This window comes from Syngnathoides biaculeatus, chromosome 16, assembly GCF_019802595.1.
Source record: "Syngnathoides biaculeatus isolate LvHL_M chromosome 16, ASM1980259v1, whole genome shotgun sequence".
Taxonomy (NCBI): Eukaryota; Metazoa; Chordata; class Actinopteri; order Syngnathiformes; family Syngnathidae; genus Syngnathoides; species Syngnathoides biaculeatus.
In genome coordinates, this window is record NC_084655.1 from 7265510 (window position 1) to 7283628 (window position 18119).

Genomic DNA, 18119 nt, shown 5'->3' on the forward strand with positions numbered 1-18119 from the left:
AGCACATTTGGTAGGGGTGGCACAGTGCAACAACTGGTTAGTAGAGCGTTGGCCTCACAGTTCTAAGGACTGGAGTTCCAATCCTGCCCCGTCTGTGTGGAGCATGCATGGTCTCGCTGTGTCTGTGTGGGTTTTCTCCAGGTACTCTGGTTTCTTCCCACATCCCAAAAACATGTGAGCTAGGTTAATTGAAGACACTAAATTCCCCATAGATGTGAATGGCGCTGTGAGTGGCTGTTTGTTTCTATGTGCCCTGCAATTGGCTGGCAGCCAGTTCAGAGTGCACCCAGCTTCTGGCACAAAGATAGCTGGGATAGGCAATAGCACAACGACAGCCCTAGTGAAGATAGGCGGCTAACAAAATGGATGGATAGACTTTAGAAAAATAATAGTTGTATATCTACTCTATTTTTATATAAAAGTATTCTCTAAATCTCATACATTTAAAAAAAAATGAAAAGGGAAGGCTCAATTTTTTAAAATTAAATTTTTAGGTGTATATTTTGGGGGAGAAGTATAGGAAATCTATAATTTCTAGAAAAACTGTAGATTTCTAGAAAGAAAAAAAAAAGTTAAATACACTATACATACGTTTAGATTTTTTTGTTGAGTATTTTAAGATATACATTTACAAGCTATGAAGTCACAGTATTTTCTAGAAAAGTAAAATGTTTAAATGACACTAGGAACGTCCTCCGGGTGTCAGCGTTCAAACTTACAGCTTATCACTCTCCTTCACCTGAACAACCAGTGTCAAACACAAGGCCTAAGGGCATGATTTTATGTGGCCGCAAATCCAAATCATGAGTGTCAAATTCCATGATTACTGTTCAAATTTCAAATTGTTCAAAATCATAAAAGAAAATATTGAGATATTGAAAGCATTTATGTTTTACCAAACATGAACAACAGTTGAAAAACCCCATTACCTATGATTTCTGACTTCAAAGCTTGTTCATAAATTTCATGTGTAAAAATAATGGTGATGAAAACATAACAGCCTTTTGAGGGAAACCATAACTACAGTGTAGCCCGCAACAAAACTGAGTTTGGCACCCCTGATCTAAACCCTCTTCCTCCTTTGCCATGTTTGCCTGCCACAGGCGCGGCGGCGAGACAAGTTTCGGCAGCTCCAGCCCTCGTAGTACCACCGGCAGCCATGCCGGCGGAATCCTCAGTCCTGCTGGAGGTTCCATGAGGAGCTTCGGAGGGCTGACGGGAGGAAGCGCTGGCCGAATCAGGAGCACCATCGTGGAGAATTCGGTGGGGATCCCCGAGGAAGACGAGGAGGAGGAGGAGAAAGCTCAATCGCCGTCTCCCGCTGCACAAAGCCCCCTGCCCGAGGTTTTCGAGGAGCTCCGCGATGAGTAAACAAGTTATAGCGCCACCTGTTGCTTCAGCATGCACTTAAACATCCTGTGCAACATTCACAATAAAGGGGAAAATAGTGCAACATGTCGAGCAACACAAGAAATCATACTTACCTGTCACAAAAAAGTTATATTTACCTACAAAATTGGAATATTTGGTTGCAAAAGTTAAATAGTTGACCAACAAAATGTACTATGTCCCCCAAAATGTTAATAGTCTACTTCGCCACACAAATGCCCTTATCTGAAAAACACTACATAGTCACAGAAAAATTGCCAAAATATTGTTATAGTTGGCAGCTACATTGCAATATTTCCACAGAAAAATGAGACACTATGCATTGTCATAAAAATGCTTGGTCACAAACTCTCACAGTTGACCATTGAAAAAATTGCATTTTGACCTACAAATTTTAAACCTAAAAATATTCTGTACTATATAGCTACACATATCAGATTTTTCTACAAAAAGTGACTCAGTATGTTAATACACCACAAAATTGCAAAATTTGTGCAAAATGACTGATAAAAAGTTGGATTTTACCAGAAAATTCTAGTATTTGTGAAATGACAAACAGTTGTAATTCTTCAAAATATATAACCTTTGCCCCAAAACACTTAATTCTTGCTCACGTGTGCTTATGAACACATTTGAAAGTATTTATTGGATTATTACACTTAGTTACAAATTTATTTTATTTGTAATTTGCCTGTTTTTTCAACTGATTTAGGACAATTTTGCATTGCTGAATCAGAAGATGAGACCCCCTACACTTTTATTCAGCCAAGTTGCTAATAGTTTATCAACCAAATGTTTCAAAATTTACTTACTCCAAACTGAATAGTAAACAAAATTTAGTCCCTGAACTTTTTTCAAAATCCAGAACATGAATTAGTTTGATTCTCTAAAGCTGAGACCCCCTACACTTTTATTCAGCCAAGTTGCTAATAGTTTATCAACCAAATGTTTCAAAATTTACTTACTCAAAACTGAATAGTAAACAAAATTTAGTCCCTGAACTTTTTTCAAAATCCAGAACATGAATTAGTTTGATTCTCTAAAGCTAAAACACCTGTAAACAAAAATTTGGCCAAAGCTCAAAGTTGACCTGATTGAACAAAACCAATGTGATATTACAGAGATATCAAAATTGCCCTAAATCAGCTATAAAAAAAATTAGTTGACTATATTTACACTTTGTTGTGAGTTATTTGTGTTATGCACTTGCCAAACGCATGAGAATTATTGTAATGTTTTGAATAAAACCTTTAAAATGCTTTTGAACCCTTCTCAACTTGTATCTGCGTTTGTGTTTTATTTTGTGAAAGGGCTTCAAAAAACAGACAAGCAGGCAAATTAGAAAAACGAGTAGAAAAACAAATTTATTGAAAGTATAAAGAGTGCAGAGTTGGTAAAGCAAACCTATAAATTTAAAACAGGCTCAAAGAGCGTCAACATTTCCTACAATAACATGAACAACTTCATGATGTTTCCGAAAAAACATGATTTAGTGATACTATGAAGGACGGCAATTCTAAGCGCAGTACCACAAAATGGCCACACAGTGTTGGAGGCAACAGGACTGAAAAAAGTGCTTTTTTTCTAGTTTTAAAGTTGAAAATCATAGAGCATTAGGACCACACTGAAAAGAAAATACAGGATAACTTCACTTTTGGTCCTGAAGAAATCAGAAAAATCTTAAGGGGGAAAAAAAAAATCTGTTGTAAATTAGCACAATTTCTTGGGGTCAAAAAAAAAAAAAAAATCTAGTCATATGACTTTTGGGGGGGGTGTAAAAACAGTAAGTTCTTTAAAGAAATAACTGCATCCTGTGATACAGCTTTTTCTAACATATTTTTGAAAAAACTGCTTTTATTATTGTAACAATGCATTTTTATGAAAAGAAAAAAAAAATGTATGGAAAAATAATTTCTCTAAGAAAGAAAATGGCATCATTCTGGCAAAAAAAACATTTTTGTGCCCATATTTGAAAAATATGAGCATAAAATTGTCTTTAAAAAGTACTTATATCACTACTTTTCCCCCTGAAAACCATATAATTGTCTGAAAAAATAAAAGTGCTATTTCTAAATATTCATTTTAATTTTTTTTTTTTTTTTTTTTTTTTACTTCTACCCAAGACACTGTCTTCGTTATAAAATAACATCATTGCTATTCTTTGTAATGTCCTGAAAGTTAATTAAGACAAAAGTCTGTCTTTATCCTTGTAAATGTGTGGATTGAGATTCTTCAGAGAAAAGGTGCAATTTATTGTTGGAGGGATGGGATCTGGCTATTGTAACGGCTTCATTCATGTATTTTATTTTGGCAAGTTCATTCTAGATAGAGACACCATTTATTCCTGAAATGTCATTTTTTATTTTCCCTAAATACCTTTCAATCTTATTTCCTCCACAATAAGAGAGGGTGGATAGGAGGATCTGGGAAAAAAAACATGACTTAAATCTCCATTTTTTTCCCCTAAGTGTGGCTGCAATGCTCATCTTCACACAAAACCATTTTTGACGTGACCAACAAAAATGTCACTTTTCCTATAGTCTGTCACAACAGAAAAAAAACCCAGTGTTGGACCAAAAAAAAAAAAAAAGTCAGCGAGTTAAGTGCAAGTGCCGAGGGGAGATCTATTCTTTCTCACATTGGTGGCCACAGCAGGAAAAGGCCCAGAGGTTTGAAATCCCATCTCCCATTCTCACAGCAGTAGTTTGGCTCCCGTTCCGAAGTCCAACCTCTTGACTAGCCTGCACAAGCCAATCACAACTGATGAGAACGCAATCATCCCAGCGACGAGATCGGCCGCCTTACCCTTTGTGGTAGACTCCGTTGGCAGGTACCGAGTCGGAGAGGTTCTCGGCCGGGAGCCTGTGGGCTGCCGGCTGCTCGTGGACGTACTCACGGCACAAGGCCAGTTTAGATTCTAGATTCTATGAGAACATAACACTTCCTATGTCATGTTGGAAAGGATTTGTTAAGTTCCTGTTTATCATAAGCAATCCTGTAAGTTCCTACAATGATCTTGGCCAAGGAGGCCGGGTTTAACATTTGTTTTAGATCCCAGAGTCAAACCTTGAACCTTTTGACTGCGAGACAACAATGCTAACTACAATCAAGCAATAGGGTAAACTTCTCACCCCGACTTTCCTGAGCAGCTCGCCGACAATGTTGAGTGCAGAAATCCTGGCGGGCGTCGTCAGCGGACTCACCGACACGCCACTGTCACCTGTTGTCAAAAACAAATTACACACCAAATTCAAAACCTTTAGAATCACAATTTAATTAAATTTGAAATCAATGTTTAGTTAAAGTTTCTAATTAACATTTCATTAGAGTTCAAATAATGTAAAACATTTAATGACAGTTGAAATGTCTAATCAACATTTCAACCTTAAATCATTATTAAGGTTCCAATAAATTTTTCATTATGCTTGAAATCATTTTGAAGTTGGTCAAGGCTCAAATAGTTAAAATTGGAAATTTAACTATATATAAATATCATTTGAATTCTTTTTATATTCAATTTCAATAGGTTTAAGTCACAGTCATTTAACTGGGTTTAAGACATGTTTAAGGTTAAAATGTTAAACATGGGTTGAATAATTTTTAACCATTTAATCGTGTGGAAAAATTTGACCGCGGTTTCAATAATTTGATTTGTTTAACATTTATTAAAGTTAAAATATTTCCCCTTCAAACATAAATTAAAATCAATTCAAAGCCCGTTTCATTTAAGTTTAACTCATAGTTAACATGTTTTTTAATTGACATGCATCAAGGGCTTAGCGATGTTTTTGACTGACCCGTGTTGAGGGACGGTGTTTTGGGCGCTCTGATATGAGCGTCAGCGGACATTTTGTCTTCAGCCTTTTTGTCTGGGGGTGTGAGGGGCGGCGAGGGGAAGGGGGCTGACATGGGGGCCGAAGATGATGACGATGAAGACAACAATGAGGAAGGCTCTGTGGATGTGTTGGTCATGTGCGTCTGCTGCTTCTGCTGCACGGCCAGCTCCTGGCGTAGGTCTGCAAAACAATCAGTCGTCAGAAAATTATTCAAAGCATTATTATTTGTTATAACATGACACCATTTTCCCTCCCAAAATAGGTGATTTTTGCACACAAAAAAAAAATTACAATCTTGTGACATATAGAATAAAAAAAACAAAAAAAGGAGGATTTTTTTACCTTCTTGAAAAGAAATTGACAATTCTTGAACCACGCCTTATTCTAAAAAAAAAAGAAAAAACCTGCCATATTTAAAGAAAAAGCCTTTATTCGCTCCTTAATATTGCACCTTTTGTTCTACAGGACTTTTTTTTTTTTTTAATTCAGCGTGATTTTTTCCCCCCCCCTCATTTGTATTCAATATGACAAGTTTTTTTGTAGAAAAAAGATGCATTTTTACTTAAAATTGTATATTCTCAGTAAATATGTATTTTTTGTAGAGAAACATTTTCATTTGGTCTAATTTTAATTCAGTCATGAAAAATTGACTATTCTAAAAAAAAAAAATAATTAAAAGTTAACAGTTTATGGTTTAAATGCAATCAACAAATTTACATTCAAATCATGTTTGATTATTTTAATCTTATGTTTAAATTGTTTTAAGGTTGAAACAATCTTAAACTTTAAAAATCATGTTCATCATTTTTAAGAAGGGTTTAAATTACTTTTAAAAGGTTGAAGTCATTGACTATTTAGTGAACAACTCCTCACATTGACAGTGGACAAAACCAAATCAATGAATGAGTCAGCTGACCTCTGGCTTCATCCTTTAACCTCTGCACAGACTCCAGAAGGTTCTCCTTGTCGTCCAGCTCGCTCTCCAGGAATGCGTTCCTCTCGATGGCCTGATTCATGCGCAGCTCAAAGTCTTCTAGAGACATGATAGTGGCCCTGAAACACAGCAACAAAACTGAAAACACTAAATTCTCAACACTGAGGTATGACATTGACAGTGGTACTTTCCCATTAGTCAATTACATGGAGCTTCTACAGGGAGTCCTTGGGCTAAAACTGTCCTGACCTAAAACGTTTAGACTTTACAACACCCGACCCGTCTGCCATTTTGTTTGGCTAATGTGCATAGTGATCGTGCGCCGGGTGTATCTTCGCTCTCCTCTTTAAACATTATGGCCCCAAAGAAGAAAGCTGTGTCTTTTAGCAATGCTTCTGCACCCCAAAAAAAAAAAAAAAAAAAATCAATTACCATTGAAACGAAGCTCAAGATCATAAAAGGGGCAGAGTAAAGAGAGACAAAAACGAACATCGCTAAAGTGCTAGGCTTCAGTCGGTTGACCACCACGGTCTATGAAAGACAAATCTTGTATTTTAGCGCATGTGAAGGGTTCCGTTCCTATGTCTGATACACTGATCATAAAACAATGTTCTATGATACTTGAGATGGAGAGGCTACTTACTTACTTATTTCAATGTATATGATTTTTTAGTATTTTGACTTTAATGGTGAAATTCGAGTTACATTACCAGTATAGGAACGGAACTCATGTGTAACCCGACTACTCCCTGTACTGCAGTGGCCTTTTTCAGCCAATCAGAAGCCAAAAGAAAGTCATTACAGGGAAAGAATTAAATGGAGGAATAAACAATTTTGAGAAAAGTGCGGATGATGATTTTGGGTGCAACAAAGCCCGTGGGTCTTCATACTTTTCACCGGAAAAAGTGCAGCTGTCAAAATATCAACATTTAACACTGGTGCAACAAAAATTGCATGTTAAACCTATGACTGAGAAAACTAATGGGTTCAGAAAGCTTTCACCAGAAAAAGCATCAAGATTTCCCATGGGTGTGACTAAAACTGTGGGTGCCAAGACCTTTTATTGGCTAAAGTGTGGGTGCGGAAAAATCTACATTTCAAGTAGGTGCGTTGAAACGTGGCTCTTGAAATGTTTCACTGTGAAAAAGTTTCTTGAAAGGAGCTCTGAACTTTAGAGTCCAGTAAATTCTACCAGCTCAACTTCAAACCCCCAAATTCTATGAACAGTTTTTCACACAAAACATTTATTTAAAAAAAAAAAAAAAAAAAAAAAGCCAAAAAAAAAAAAAAACAGCCCCCAATCCACGTTAATACCTTCTAAAAGATTTAAGCTTGCTTTCTCACCTCTTGGCTCTCTCCAGGTCATCATTTGCCTGTTCCAGCTCCCTGATGTACTTGTGTAGGTGGTCTCGAATAAACGTCGCTTCAGCCAGCTCACCCTCCAGCGTAGACATCTGACGACACGCCTCCGAGTGCTGTGTGCCGTACTTCTCCTTTGGGTGGAAGGGTTTAAAATGGCAAAAAGGTCCAGGAGAAGTCATATTTCATGTTGGACTACACGGAATCACAAATCAAATTCAAAACTTAAAGGAAGGCTCTCCCCAAAATTCATATGTACAATCAACCCTCCAATGTGAAGTAATATAATTACATATATTTTGGATATAAATTGGAAAAAAAAAATTGAAAATAAAGAAGATATTTGAAATTCAACCAAAATCTGGATCTGTGCCAGCTTTCAGAGCCAAACCGAAAGAAATATGCTTGATTACAGACCATTCGTTCTAGCTAAGCCAAGATTCCAACTTGTTCTGCACCAAAACTGAGAAAACACGCCCAAATTTGTCTTTCTTTACCCTCCCGCGGGTTCAACCTGACAGGATATAGCTGTGGCTGTCACAGTTGAGGCTCATTTATCAGCGGGGAAATTTGCACGCATTGAATCATTACTGGTTATTAGCCGCTCGTGCTGGTATGGTAAAGCAACAACATAGGTTATGAGGGTGGCACAGCTGTTCAATCCCGGACCGCTGTATGTGGAGTTTGCATGTTCTCCCCGTGTCTGTAACCTGCCTCCTCCCCGTTGACAGCTGGTATAGGCTCCAGCACACCTTCGACTATCGTGCGGTGAAGAAAATGAATGGATGGATATATATGTGTAACACTTCCCAGTTACTATTTATGGTGATCCGCGCGTGCAACAGACCATCCCCCACCCCCGCTGGATCACAAGAAGCTTTTGTGCTTGAAAAGTACAACTTTGTGTGGAAAAAAAAAAAAAAAGTCTGTCCACCTGCTATATATTCTCTACATCTAAACCCACTCAGAAAATCATCAAATCTCCGCGGTCCATATAATGGTACTGTTAATGTTCGTCGTCAACACCACACTCCTCCAAACACGTCGAATTCTGCTCATGTGTTTTGGCTCAAACGCTTGAACATTATTTTTTTGTTTTCTCAATGGTCAGTATAGTAATAACACGGATCATCAACTCGCTTTGCTGGCTCTCTGAACACAAAACTTCTTGGTTACTATTTACAGTATACACCAACAAAAAATGTCACAAAAAAGTAGATACATTAATTGCTGAATGTACTCACTGTCATCTAAAAGAAGACCATCACTTTGACTGGCACGAATGGATGAACAAAGACATTTATTGTAAATATTTGAGCAATTAAGTACACAAGTATATACAGTAAGTGAATAAGTCATTTAAATTGACTCACTGCTCCATCTTGTGATGGTATCAGTGATCACTTATTTTTTTTAAACTGGTGATCAGCCCAAAAAATCCTGATCATGTCAAGCCTATTAATTATACAACGTTATTCATGGTATGACATAAGGGCACGAGTCATATGGAAGAACATAAGTGGCCGACGGCGCTGCAGTCAGTGTGACATTAAGTGCGACACATAAGCTTATCAGTTCTTTTCCGGTGCGAGGCATCCTTGAAAACAGTTTAAAAAAAAAAAAAAAAAAAAAGGTGGGAGGGGAATTTTGCTGATTGCTTTGAAAGGAACAAAGGGTACCGAATAGTGCACAAATAGGAGAGGAAGTGACTTTTGGCTTTTCCCTGTCAGGGGTCACCCAGGTGAGGAAAACAAAGATAGGAAAATGAAAGACGAAACTAACCTTTGATTATGCACGTCCCCAAACTTTACCTAATTTCATTTTGTTCATCCATAACCAGAGTTACAAAAAGTTGCCACTAATTGAATTACATGACTCAAGTTAAACACAACGCTCCAAATAATTACCGTAATTCCCGGCCTAGAGAGCGCACCTGGTTATAAGCCTCATTACACAGACAGTTTAAAGCTGGCGCCGGGCAAACGCTATCACAGTGTTAACACTAGCGCGAAATAAACCGCAGGGTTGAAAGCGTGTGAAAAAGGTTGTGGCTTGTAGGCCGGAAATTACGCTACTCGAGTAGGTCAGAATTAAGTGAAATTACTGAGTAACTGGTGAGTAGCTTATGATTTATTATTTTTTTTAATCAAAACATCAATGTAGACAAAAATTATCATACAGGAATGTTTAAATTCATATATTGTCTAACAATATCACTCCAAATAAAAGTAACACGTAATCTTATATAAATCAAGGCAAACACTGCCACAAGAAATTGTCTTGAATTAACTTTGGGTTTCACAATTGGCTCACAAAGCAGACATTACACAATCTTTTATCTCTTGTTTTTAAACCAGGTTTTGCAAAAAAATTATTTTGAAAACTTTGCTTGCAGCTCTGCAGTTATGTGACTGTCTGGCTCAGTTTGATAAGTCTAATGGAGTCAAACATCACTACTAGTTGCATTAAATTGGTGAAACTCAGAAAGAACAAAACATACAGATTGTGCAAGCAATAATTGATGTATCAAAATAAAAGCATCATGATTACTATTTAGCATCCCTTCTTAAAAATTTTCAAGTCAAAAGCGTCTTCCATTAACACTACAGTGACAAGTACAATTTACAGTATCCACAAGGAAATGTAGCACATTACTAATAACTTCTGTCCATAAGCATAAAGGCAGTGAAATATAAAAACCGGAGGACTATGTTAACGATCCAAAATGTTTTGACATTCAAAATTGTATTATCAATGGGCCATTTTCTTCTCTCTTGAGACTATTTTAAGACACTGAAGCAATCAAAAAATGTTAAAACAAAAAAAAGAAAGAAATGCCTTCTAGCAGCCAAAATGCCTTGTAAAATGAAAAATGACGAATGAACTGGATACTTTGTTACATACACCCTCTCAAGAGCTCCAATACAAATTGATGTCCCCAATGTTTTGAGTGAGTGTTCTACAAAATACCACTTTTTCCTCAGCTAAATATCTGATGAACAAAAGAGTCATTCAAGTTCAGAATGTGTTCTTTGCACAAATGCCACAACTCAAAGAATGTCCCACTTGGGTCTCGTGGCGTTCCCGCCTGGAGGACGCAGCTAACTTTAAAATCTTGTCATGTGTGGAGAAAAAACACTTCAGTACAAAATAAATATTAAATAAAAGAAAGAAAAAAAATACTGATTGCATTTATGTGAAAGAGTTCTCACATTAACTTGACCGCAGGTTAAAGGGGAAGTCCGGTGCTTTTCATGAAGAATGTATCCAATAGGTCATGTAATATGTACTCTATCTTGACAACGTGACATTAAATCCTCTCATTTAATAGCGTTTTGAGAAGAATTTTTAAAATCGACAATTACAAATTTTCAGGGGCCCTGCCATTTTCATGAGTCACATGACCTACCTGGGTATATGTGACATGTTACGTGCTGAAAGGAGTGTTAATTAGTGATGCTTCCCATAACCGTTGAATACCCGAATGTATTGTGCAACCATGGTTATACAAGTTGTTTTTCACATCACTTGTTTTTCTGGTCAAGACGTCTGGACTGTTTCACTATCTTGTTCACATGCATACCAAAGACGAACATTATTGTGGGACGTCTTGACAGTTATGGCTGCGTAAGATGTTTCTCAGAGCCTGAAGGACACACTTAGGTGTCAATAGTAAATCAGGAAACAATTGTTGCGGCGCCAGGTGGGACGGGTAGGCCACCCGTCCTTTCTCTCGCACGCAACTGAAAAGTATAATAGAGAGATGCAGAGTACAAACAGGTAGAGTCTGCTGCGGGTTTCGTACGGACCCCAGCTGGTTGACAAAGCGGACCTCTACCTGGGTGACTGGCTCTCCACCTTCTCGGCATAGGTAAGGGGCTCATATGATTGATTTCACGCAATGTCAACTTTGTTTTGAGAACTTGCATTTGGTCAAAATAAATATGCCAGTTATTGAGGCGAAATAGCATTTGGGAATGTTGGTCTTTTGTTGAGTGTCGTCTTTGTCTCCTGAGCGCCGACCAGCACCGATCCTTTCAATAAAACACGTGCCGTTCCAAACACTCGATTACATGGGACACCATTATGCCCAGCGGTGATTTCTCTGATTTATCCTCATCTGATGAAAAAATAGCAGTATCGGTTGATTGGGAAGACGGAAGAATACTTCCATACAGAGCGGCGGAGACGTGAGCTCGCTCAGCCGGGGAGCTCCCTCCGCCGAGTGGTGGAGCGGTGAGCTCGCTTCCTGCCGAGCCAGGAGCTCGTACGGCTGGGGAACGAGGTCACAGCTCCGCCGCTCAGCAGAGCAAGCTTGTCAGACTCCACCTCATTCCGCTCGAAAAAATATCCGAATATTCAACATTATTTACAGCCGAGCGGCTCAGCTCACGGCGGCATTATTTACAGCCACAGGTTCAAATCTGTATGGAAGTATTCCTCCACCTTCTCGATCAAATGATACTGCCATTTCTTCATCAGATGAGGATAAATACGAGAAATCAGCGCTGGGCATAAATGGTGTCCCATGTAATCGAGCCTTTGTTGCGGCACGGTAGACATCCACGCACCTAGGTCATGTGACTCGTGAAAAGTGGCAGCGCCCCTGAAAATTCATATTTGTTGATAAAAATCTTCTCAAAACACTATTAAATGAAAGAGGATTTAACATCACATTGTCAAGATAGAGCACATATGACATAACCTATTGGATACATTATTAATGCTAACCACTGGATTTCCCCTTTGAGGTTGAAGTTTTGTACCTTCAGTGTAGTGCCATATTGTGCCACTACTGGCCCAGCAGAACTGAGTTCAAGTGGAAAAAAATGAAGCATAATTAACAGCAAGAAGGTGAAACATAGACAGTCCAAAACTCATCTCCGGTAATCCTCACTGTTCCCTCAGAGCAGATTGAGTATATGCCACTGAGTATTGTTGTATGTGCTGTTTGTATTCGTTGCTACTCTGGATGTTAAAGTAGCCGTTGTTTGAAGGTTTGTGATTGACTGCCTTTGTTAATTTATGCTGGGACATGTATTGCATTTCGCAAGCTTGGTGACTGTTTATGTGGTTTGGTGAACATTTTGGTGTTTAAATATACAGTGTTTGATTCGTTTTTGTTTTATGTGCCAGTTTTACGATAAAATTCAACTGTATACTTCAAGCACAGAAGAGAGCGGAGAAGTGTGTACGCGCAAGTCTTTTCATCTCTGTCATAAAGGATTGTATACCCATTTATTTTTATAACAGGAGTGTGAACAGGTTATTGGGATTTTTTTTTTTATACATTTAAGTGTGGTGATTGGTAAAACTGTAAATTAAAAAAATAAATAAATAAATAAACATGGTCTCTCCATATCGTGTCTTTACACCTCTGGAAGATACCCCTCGGGATAAATGGGTGCTCAGTCTAGTATTAGTTTTCAAAAGTGACAAATGTACTGGTTGGATGGTTACCTTGTAGTTTTCGAGGTCCATTCGCAAGCGGTTGTTAGCAGCTAGCAGCTCACGGTTCCTGGTCTCATACACTTTGAGCTCTGCTTCCAGCTCTGCCTCGTAGTCGTGACTCATTTGCTGGAACTCTTGCAGCTCTTCCTGGGCTTCCTCAGCACTGAAAGCATACAGAGAGGAGAGCATACCTGGACATTACGCAATAAACTGAGCATTATATCTATAAACGAATTCAAAAAGGACTCCCAATGTTGCTCAGTTTCTCTATACTCCACAACTTCAATCCTGTGGCAACCAGCAGGTGATCTCACACAACATGCAAATGTGAGCACACAAGATAAGTTTTTTTTTTTCCCCAAGTGGTGTGACCAGCAAAAATATCAAGTGTGATCATCTGAAAAAAATTAAATTCCTGTGAAGGTTGAGGAGCCCATGCGAGCTTTCACAAATGTAAAAGTAAAATCAAGTAATATTTCAGATTTGCAAAAACACTTTGAGGCATTTCTCGCAAAGGTGTCAATATTCTTGAGGAAAAGGGGCATTTAACATGAAAGACTAACCTCTGCCGGTGCTTGGCAGCCTGCTCCTTCCAGTAGTGCACTTCCTCCTTCAAAGATGCAAAATCTGGAGTGTCGGGATCCTCCATCTCCATCCCGAACAAAACACGGCCAAGGTGGTACAGTCGAGACGTTTGGGCGTGAAAGGAGGCCCATTTGGAAACCAGTCAATTTGAGCTTGGGTTCGATTTTCCAATGACAAAATCAACTTGTGTCATGATAAGTTCACAGAAATGGCTTGCCAGGACATTCACATTTGGCATTAGACACATTGCTTTTAGAGAGGTGCAGTCAAACTTACAACAAGGTCAGTTGTCAGTTTGAACAATAACCCAATTTTGGTCTCAATTAGTTTTTCATGAAAACACCTGGTGTACTACATATACAATTCCAGTAAGAGAAATAACTAAAGCTGTGTTTCAATGATTATAGTTGGGTGCAGTTAAAATGGTAACGAAGCTAGTTTGGAAAATAACCACTTGTAGTCTCATTTATACACTCTAATCAAAATTCCCGACGCATCACGTAAAAAGAAAAGAAATTGCTCTTGGGACTCTCTCTCATTTATTGATCCCAGTTGGGTGCAGTCACGCCTCCAACGAACTCCGTTTGGAAATTAGCCAATTTTACTCTCATTAGACCTTTAAAGGAAAAAAACGCCTTGCGTAATAAATACAAAACGGACATAAATTACTCTAAGGCTCGGTTACATTGCACAGAACATTATCTTTTAATTTCGAGTATCAAACTGAAAGTAACAACATGAATTATTGTATTAGCGAGGAAATAGCAAACGTCTTTGGGCCAAAACAGATTAAAATAAGTGGCTCATATGATGTGTTACAAGTATTTAAAGTTCTCGCTTGTTATTATTTATAAAAGGAACCTGTCATACAAAGTTTTAACAAATAAAGCCACCTCAAAACATGCTAAACAAATGCAAAAAGTAGTAGTCACTTCAATCTGTAGAGGCAAACAATAGTAAAATGACTTACTTCTGGATGAGTTAGGCAACTCAAAATTTGGAATCCAAGGAACAAGAGGGTGAACGGAATCTCCTCTCGGCTTTTTAATGCAAATAAGTTAGCAGCCCGTGCTGGAACCAGTTAACCATTTAAAGCCCAGCTGATCTAAAGACACTGCAGCTCTCCGGGGAGAAAGTTGTCGTTGAAAAGGCGAGCAAATACCCCAATCGTCTCATTCGCCGCTGACGGACTTTCTTAATGACGACCAATTTTACCGTCCGGGTGTTATTCCGAGAAGTTTTTAATCACAGTTTACCGCAAACTGGGAGTCACAAAAGTTGCTGCCGTGGGATAGGAACGGCGAACAATAAACGCTGCCATTCATATTGTCCGGAAACGTTCACCAATCACAATTTACGTGTCCAGTCTCCTTTCCGCTTCCTATTAGCTGTTAAAGGTGCCAGTCAAATTAAATGGGCGTGAGTTTTTAATCTAGTTGACCACTGAGCTGAGCCATACGAGAAAGGTTGTATCTGCATAATCTTCCCAGTCTAGACCTTTTGATGGATTAGTGAGGGTCCGCAATGCTTTCGACGGCTATCGCAAACGCAATCGTTGAGGACTACACAGAATTTCGTGGTGGTTGATATAAAATGTAAATGTGCTTTGATGCTCTGTCACTAGGTACAACAAGTAAAGACAAAAAAAATAAATAAGTAAAGTTCATTGTGCCATCATCTGTTGTGTTAAAAGTCAGAACCCACCCATTTAATCATCATGTGAAGTTTGGTCAATTTGAAAAGCCTGATCACTTGCTGGCCTCTGATTGGACGATGCCGTTCCCCGTTAGCATGGTCAGGGGTCACCACGGGTCAACTGTGTCCTTTTGAGAGGGATTAAAGCAATTGATCTGATCCTAGTTAATCCACACGCATTTACCGCCGCTTCACATAAAGTTGGTTCACACACCAACTCTGTCCTGGATGCCATCTGACTCACTTTATACCCTCACTCATTCTACCAATGTTGATTCCACTTCCTGGGTGGCATCCTTGGGGAGTCGAGTACCAGAGAACCAAAGCAAAGCACATTTATTTGTAAAGTGCATTTTGTACACGAGGTAACTCAATGTGCTTTACATGATTAAAGGCATTTGAAAACAAAGAGATAAAACATTTAAAACGGGATAAAAACAATAAAAATGTCAAAAAACTATTTTTAAAAAGACAATTAAAACTGCAGACAGTGCAAGTAATGTGATCAAAAAGTGGATATATTCTAAAAAGCATGAGAAAAAAGAAGAGTTTTCAACCTGGATTTAAAAACATCCACACTTGGGGCTGACCTCACCTCTGTTGGCAACTTATTCCATTTGCGTCCAGCATAATAGCTCAATGTTGCTTCACCATGTTTGCTTTGGACTCTGCGCTCCACTATTTGACCTGAGTCAGTCAATCTCAGAGCTCTACTGGGTTTGTATTCTGTAAGCATTTCTTTCATGTATTCAGGACCTAAATCATTTTGTGATTTATAGACCAGTAGCAGAACTTTAAATTTTATTCTAAAGCTGACTGGAAGCCAGTGCAAGGACTTTTGGATTGGAGGTATATATAGTGATAAAGGGTATTGTTTTTAAAGTCAATCTAAAATGAGGACATTTCACAAAATGTTTTTTTTTTTTATTCTAGAAGTGTATGTTACATCAAATCTTAATTACCTGGGGTAGTCTAGAACCTGATAGAAGTAGAATAGTGGCAAGATAAAGATTTTTATCGATTTGATTTTGTCTCTCAGATATCAAAGGTAATGACTGTCACATAATGTGGAGTTTATTTTTCCTGACATTGGAAAATCTTAGAAACCTCCCTGTTGCCACCTTGGGATAGTATAATATCTGGCTGAAGAGAGAAGGTTGAGCGATTACAAGGGGTAATCTTTTTCAGTCACCACATTATAGAGACTATATTATCCTGATATCTCGGTTGTCGTAAACCTCACATCTCCAAAACCCCTTATTTTTCATGACATTAAAAAAAACTGTATATTTAGTTTTTGTTATGACATATAGATTAATTTTGTCCATGGACATTTTCCAAGCCGCTTATCCTCCCAAGGGTCACAGGAGTGCCGGAGTTTTTCCCAGCTAACCTTGGGCGAAAGGTGGACTACACCCTGAACTGGTTGCCAGTCAGTCGCAGGGCACATATCTACACCATCACTGAGCGGGACTCAATTCCACGTTGCCCGCGCCAAGGTGAACCATTTATCCTCAGTAGGGTTATTAAAGTTCTCAAGCTATCTTGAACCCTTGAAACCATCCATCCATCCATTTTTTTCGCCGTTTATCCTCACGAGGGTCGTGAGGAGTTCTGGAGGCTATCCCAGCTGTCAACAGGCAGGAGGCGGGGTACACCCTGAACTGGTTGCCAGCCAATAGTAGGGCATGTAGAGACAAACAGCCGGACACACAATCAAACCTATGGGCAATTTAGAGTGTCCAATTACAGTAATGTTGCATGTTTCAGGAATGTGGGAGGAAACCAGAGAGCCCAGAGGAAACCCACGCAGGCACGGGGGGTACATGCAAACTCCACACAGGCGGGTCTGGGATTGAACCGGGGACCTCAGAACCAATGAGGCCAACGCTTTACTAGCTGAGCCACCGTGCCCCCCACCCTTGAAACCATTTAATAAATTGTAATAGTAAAAATAAATAATAAAATATAATAAATAAAAATAAAAACACTTTTATTCTGATCAGAACTTAATTAAACATCCTGTGTGGCATTCTGGAATTGTCTAGGACTATCCTAGGATGTTTGATTGAATGGTTGAAGACAGGGAAGCAATAAAACAAAGATGACATGACATTGAACCTTATTGTTTTAATTTTTTTATTGACAAGAAAACAACATATGAATATGTACTTCCTATAATCATGAGAAAGATTTGACATTGCACTTTAAACAAGAGTAGGTGATCTTCCTGACACTACTTGGTTGTCATTTGCTTGGATGTGCCTATATATGCCATTTACTGTAGTAATAATAACAACAATAAAACAGACATATTAAGTGTGTGGGGGAATTCCAGTACAGTATATGATAAGGTACCTTGGCTGAGGGTAACAAAATAATAAAAAAAAAGAGTCCAGTTGCCTTCATTCAACTTTTGTAGACTTCAAGTATGATAGGACAGGAAGTACTGTATGTGTGATTAATTAACACAGCATTATGTCATATTAACAGCTTCAAAATGAGAATTCCAGATTTCTTGGCAAGGCTATTTTGGGCTTCCATTGTCAGAAAAATCCCTTTATTTTGTTCCCAAAACACAAGGTACATACCTGTCTTGTCTAGACTAGGCGTTTTTGTTACTCATTTGAGGTAGAAAACACAAAATGGTTTATATTCAACACAAACACTGAGATGTGTTACGAAGGCACAAAATGGCGTCAAGTAGAATGATTGAGCCCTTAAGATGATTTTAAGTGTGGTGCTCAAGTGGACCCCATTAAAATCTGCACATATCTAGAAAACAAAAGCCAAGGTATTGGATAAACAGTTTCAAAGCAATGTCATCATCCTGGACACTACTGGAATCTTCTGACATGCTGCTGTTCATT

The 18119-nt window shown here is 38.5% G+C and overlaps 2 protein-coding genes across 3 annotated transcripts in view; one reads left to right on the plus strand and one right to left on the minus strand.

Annotated features, from left to right (window-relative positions):
• Positions 1-2665, plus strand: part of LOC133514208 (myosin-11-like) — a 33784-nt gene extending 31119 nt beyond the window's left edge. The window contains exon 44 of the mRNA XM_061845701.1: positions 1104-2665. Coding sequence (XP_061701685.1) covers positions 1104-1371 — 268 coding nt within the window. The 3' untranslated portion in view covers positions 1372-2665. The remainder of the gene's footprint in view (positions 1-1103) is intronic.
• A 62-nt stretch (positions 2666-2727) lies between these two features.
• On the minus strand, positions 2728-16153 carry LOC133514211 (nuclear distribution protein nudE homolog 1-A-like). 2 transcript variants are annotated; one of them, XM_061845708.1, is made up of 9 exons: positions 14525-16153; positions 13533-13706; positions 12979-13132; positions 7504-7652; positions 6142-6278; positions 5187-5405; positions 4521-4609; positions 4195-4313; positions 2728-4130 (listed from the first exon to the last, which is right to left on the minus strand). In XM_061845708.1, the coding sequence occupies exons 2-9, from the start codon at positions 13622-13624 to the stop codon at positions 4082-4084; spliced, it is 1008 nt and encodes a 335-aa protein (XP_061701692.1). In that variant the 5' UTR covers positions 13625-13706; positions 14525-16153; the 3' UTR covers positions 2728-4081. The 2 variants fall into 2 exon arrangements, with proteins under 2 accessions (XP_061701692.1, XP_061701693.1); XM_061845709.1 differs by having other exon boundaries at positions 13533-13618; positions 14525-16152.
• Between the last annotated feature and the right edge of the window lie 1966 nt (positions 16154-18119).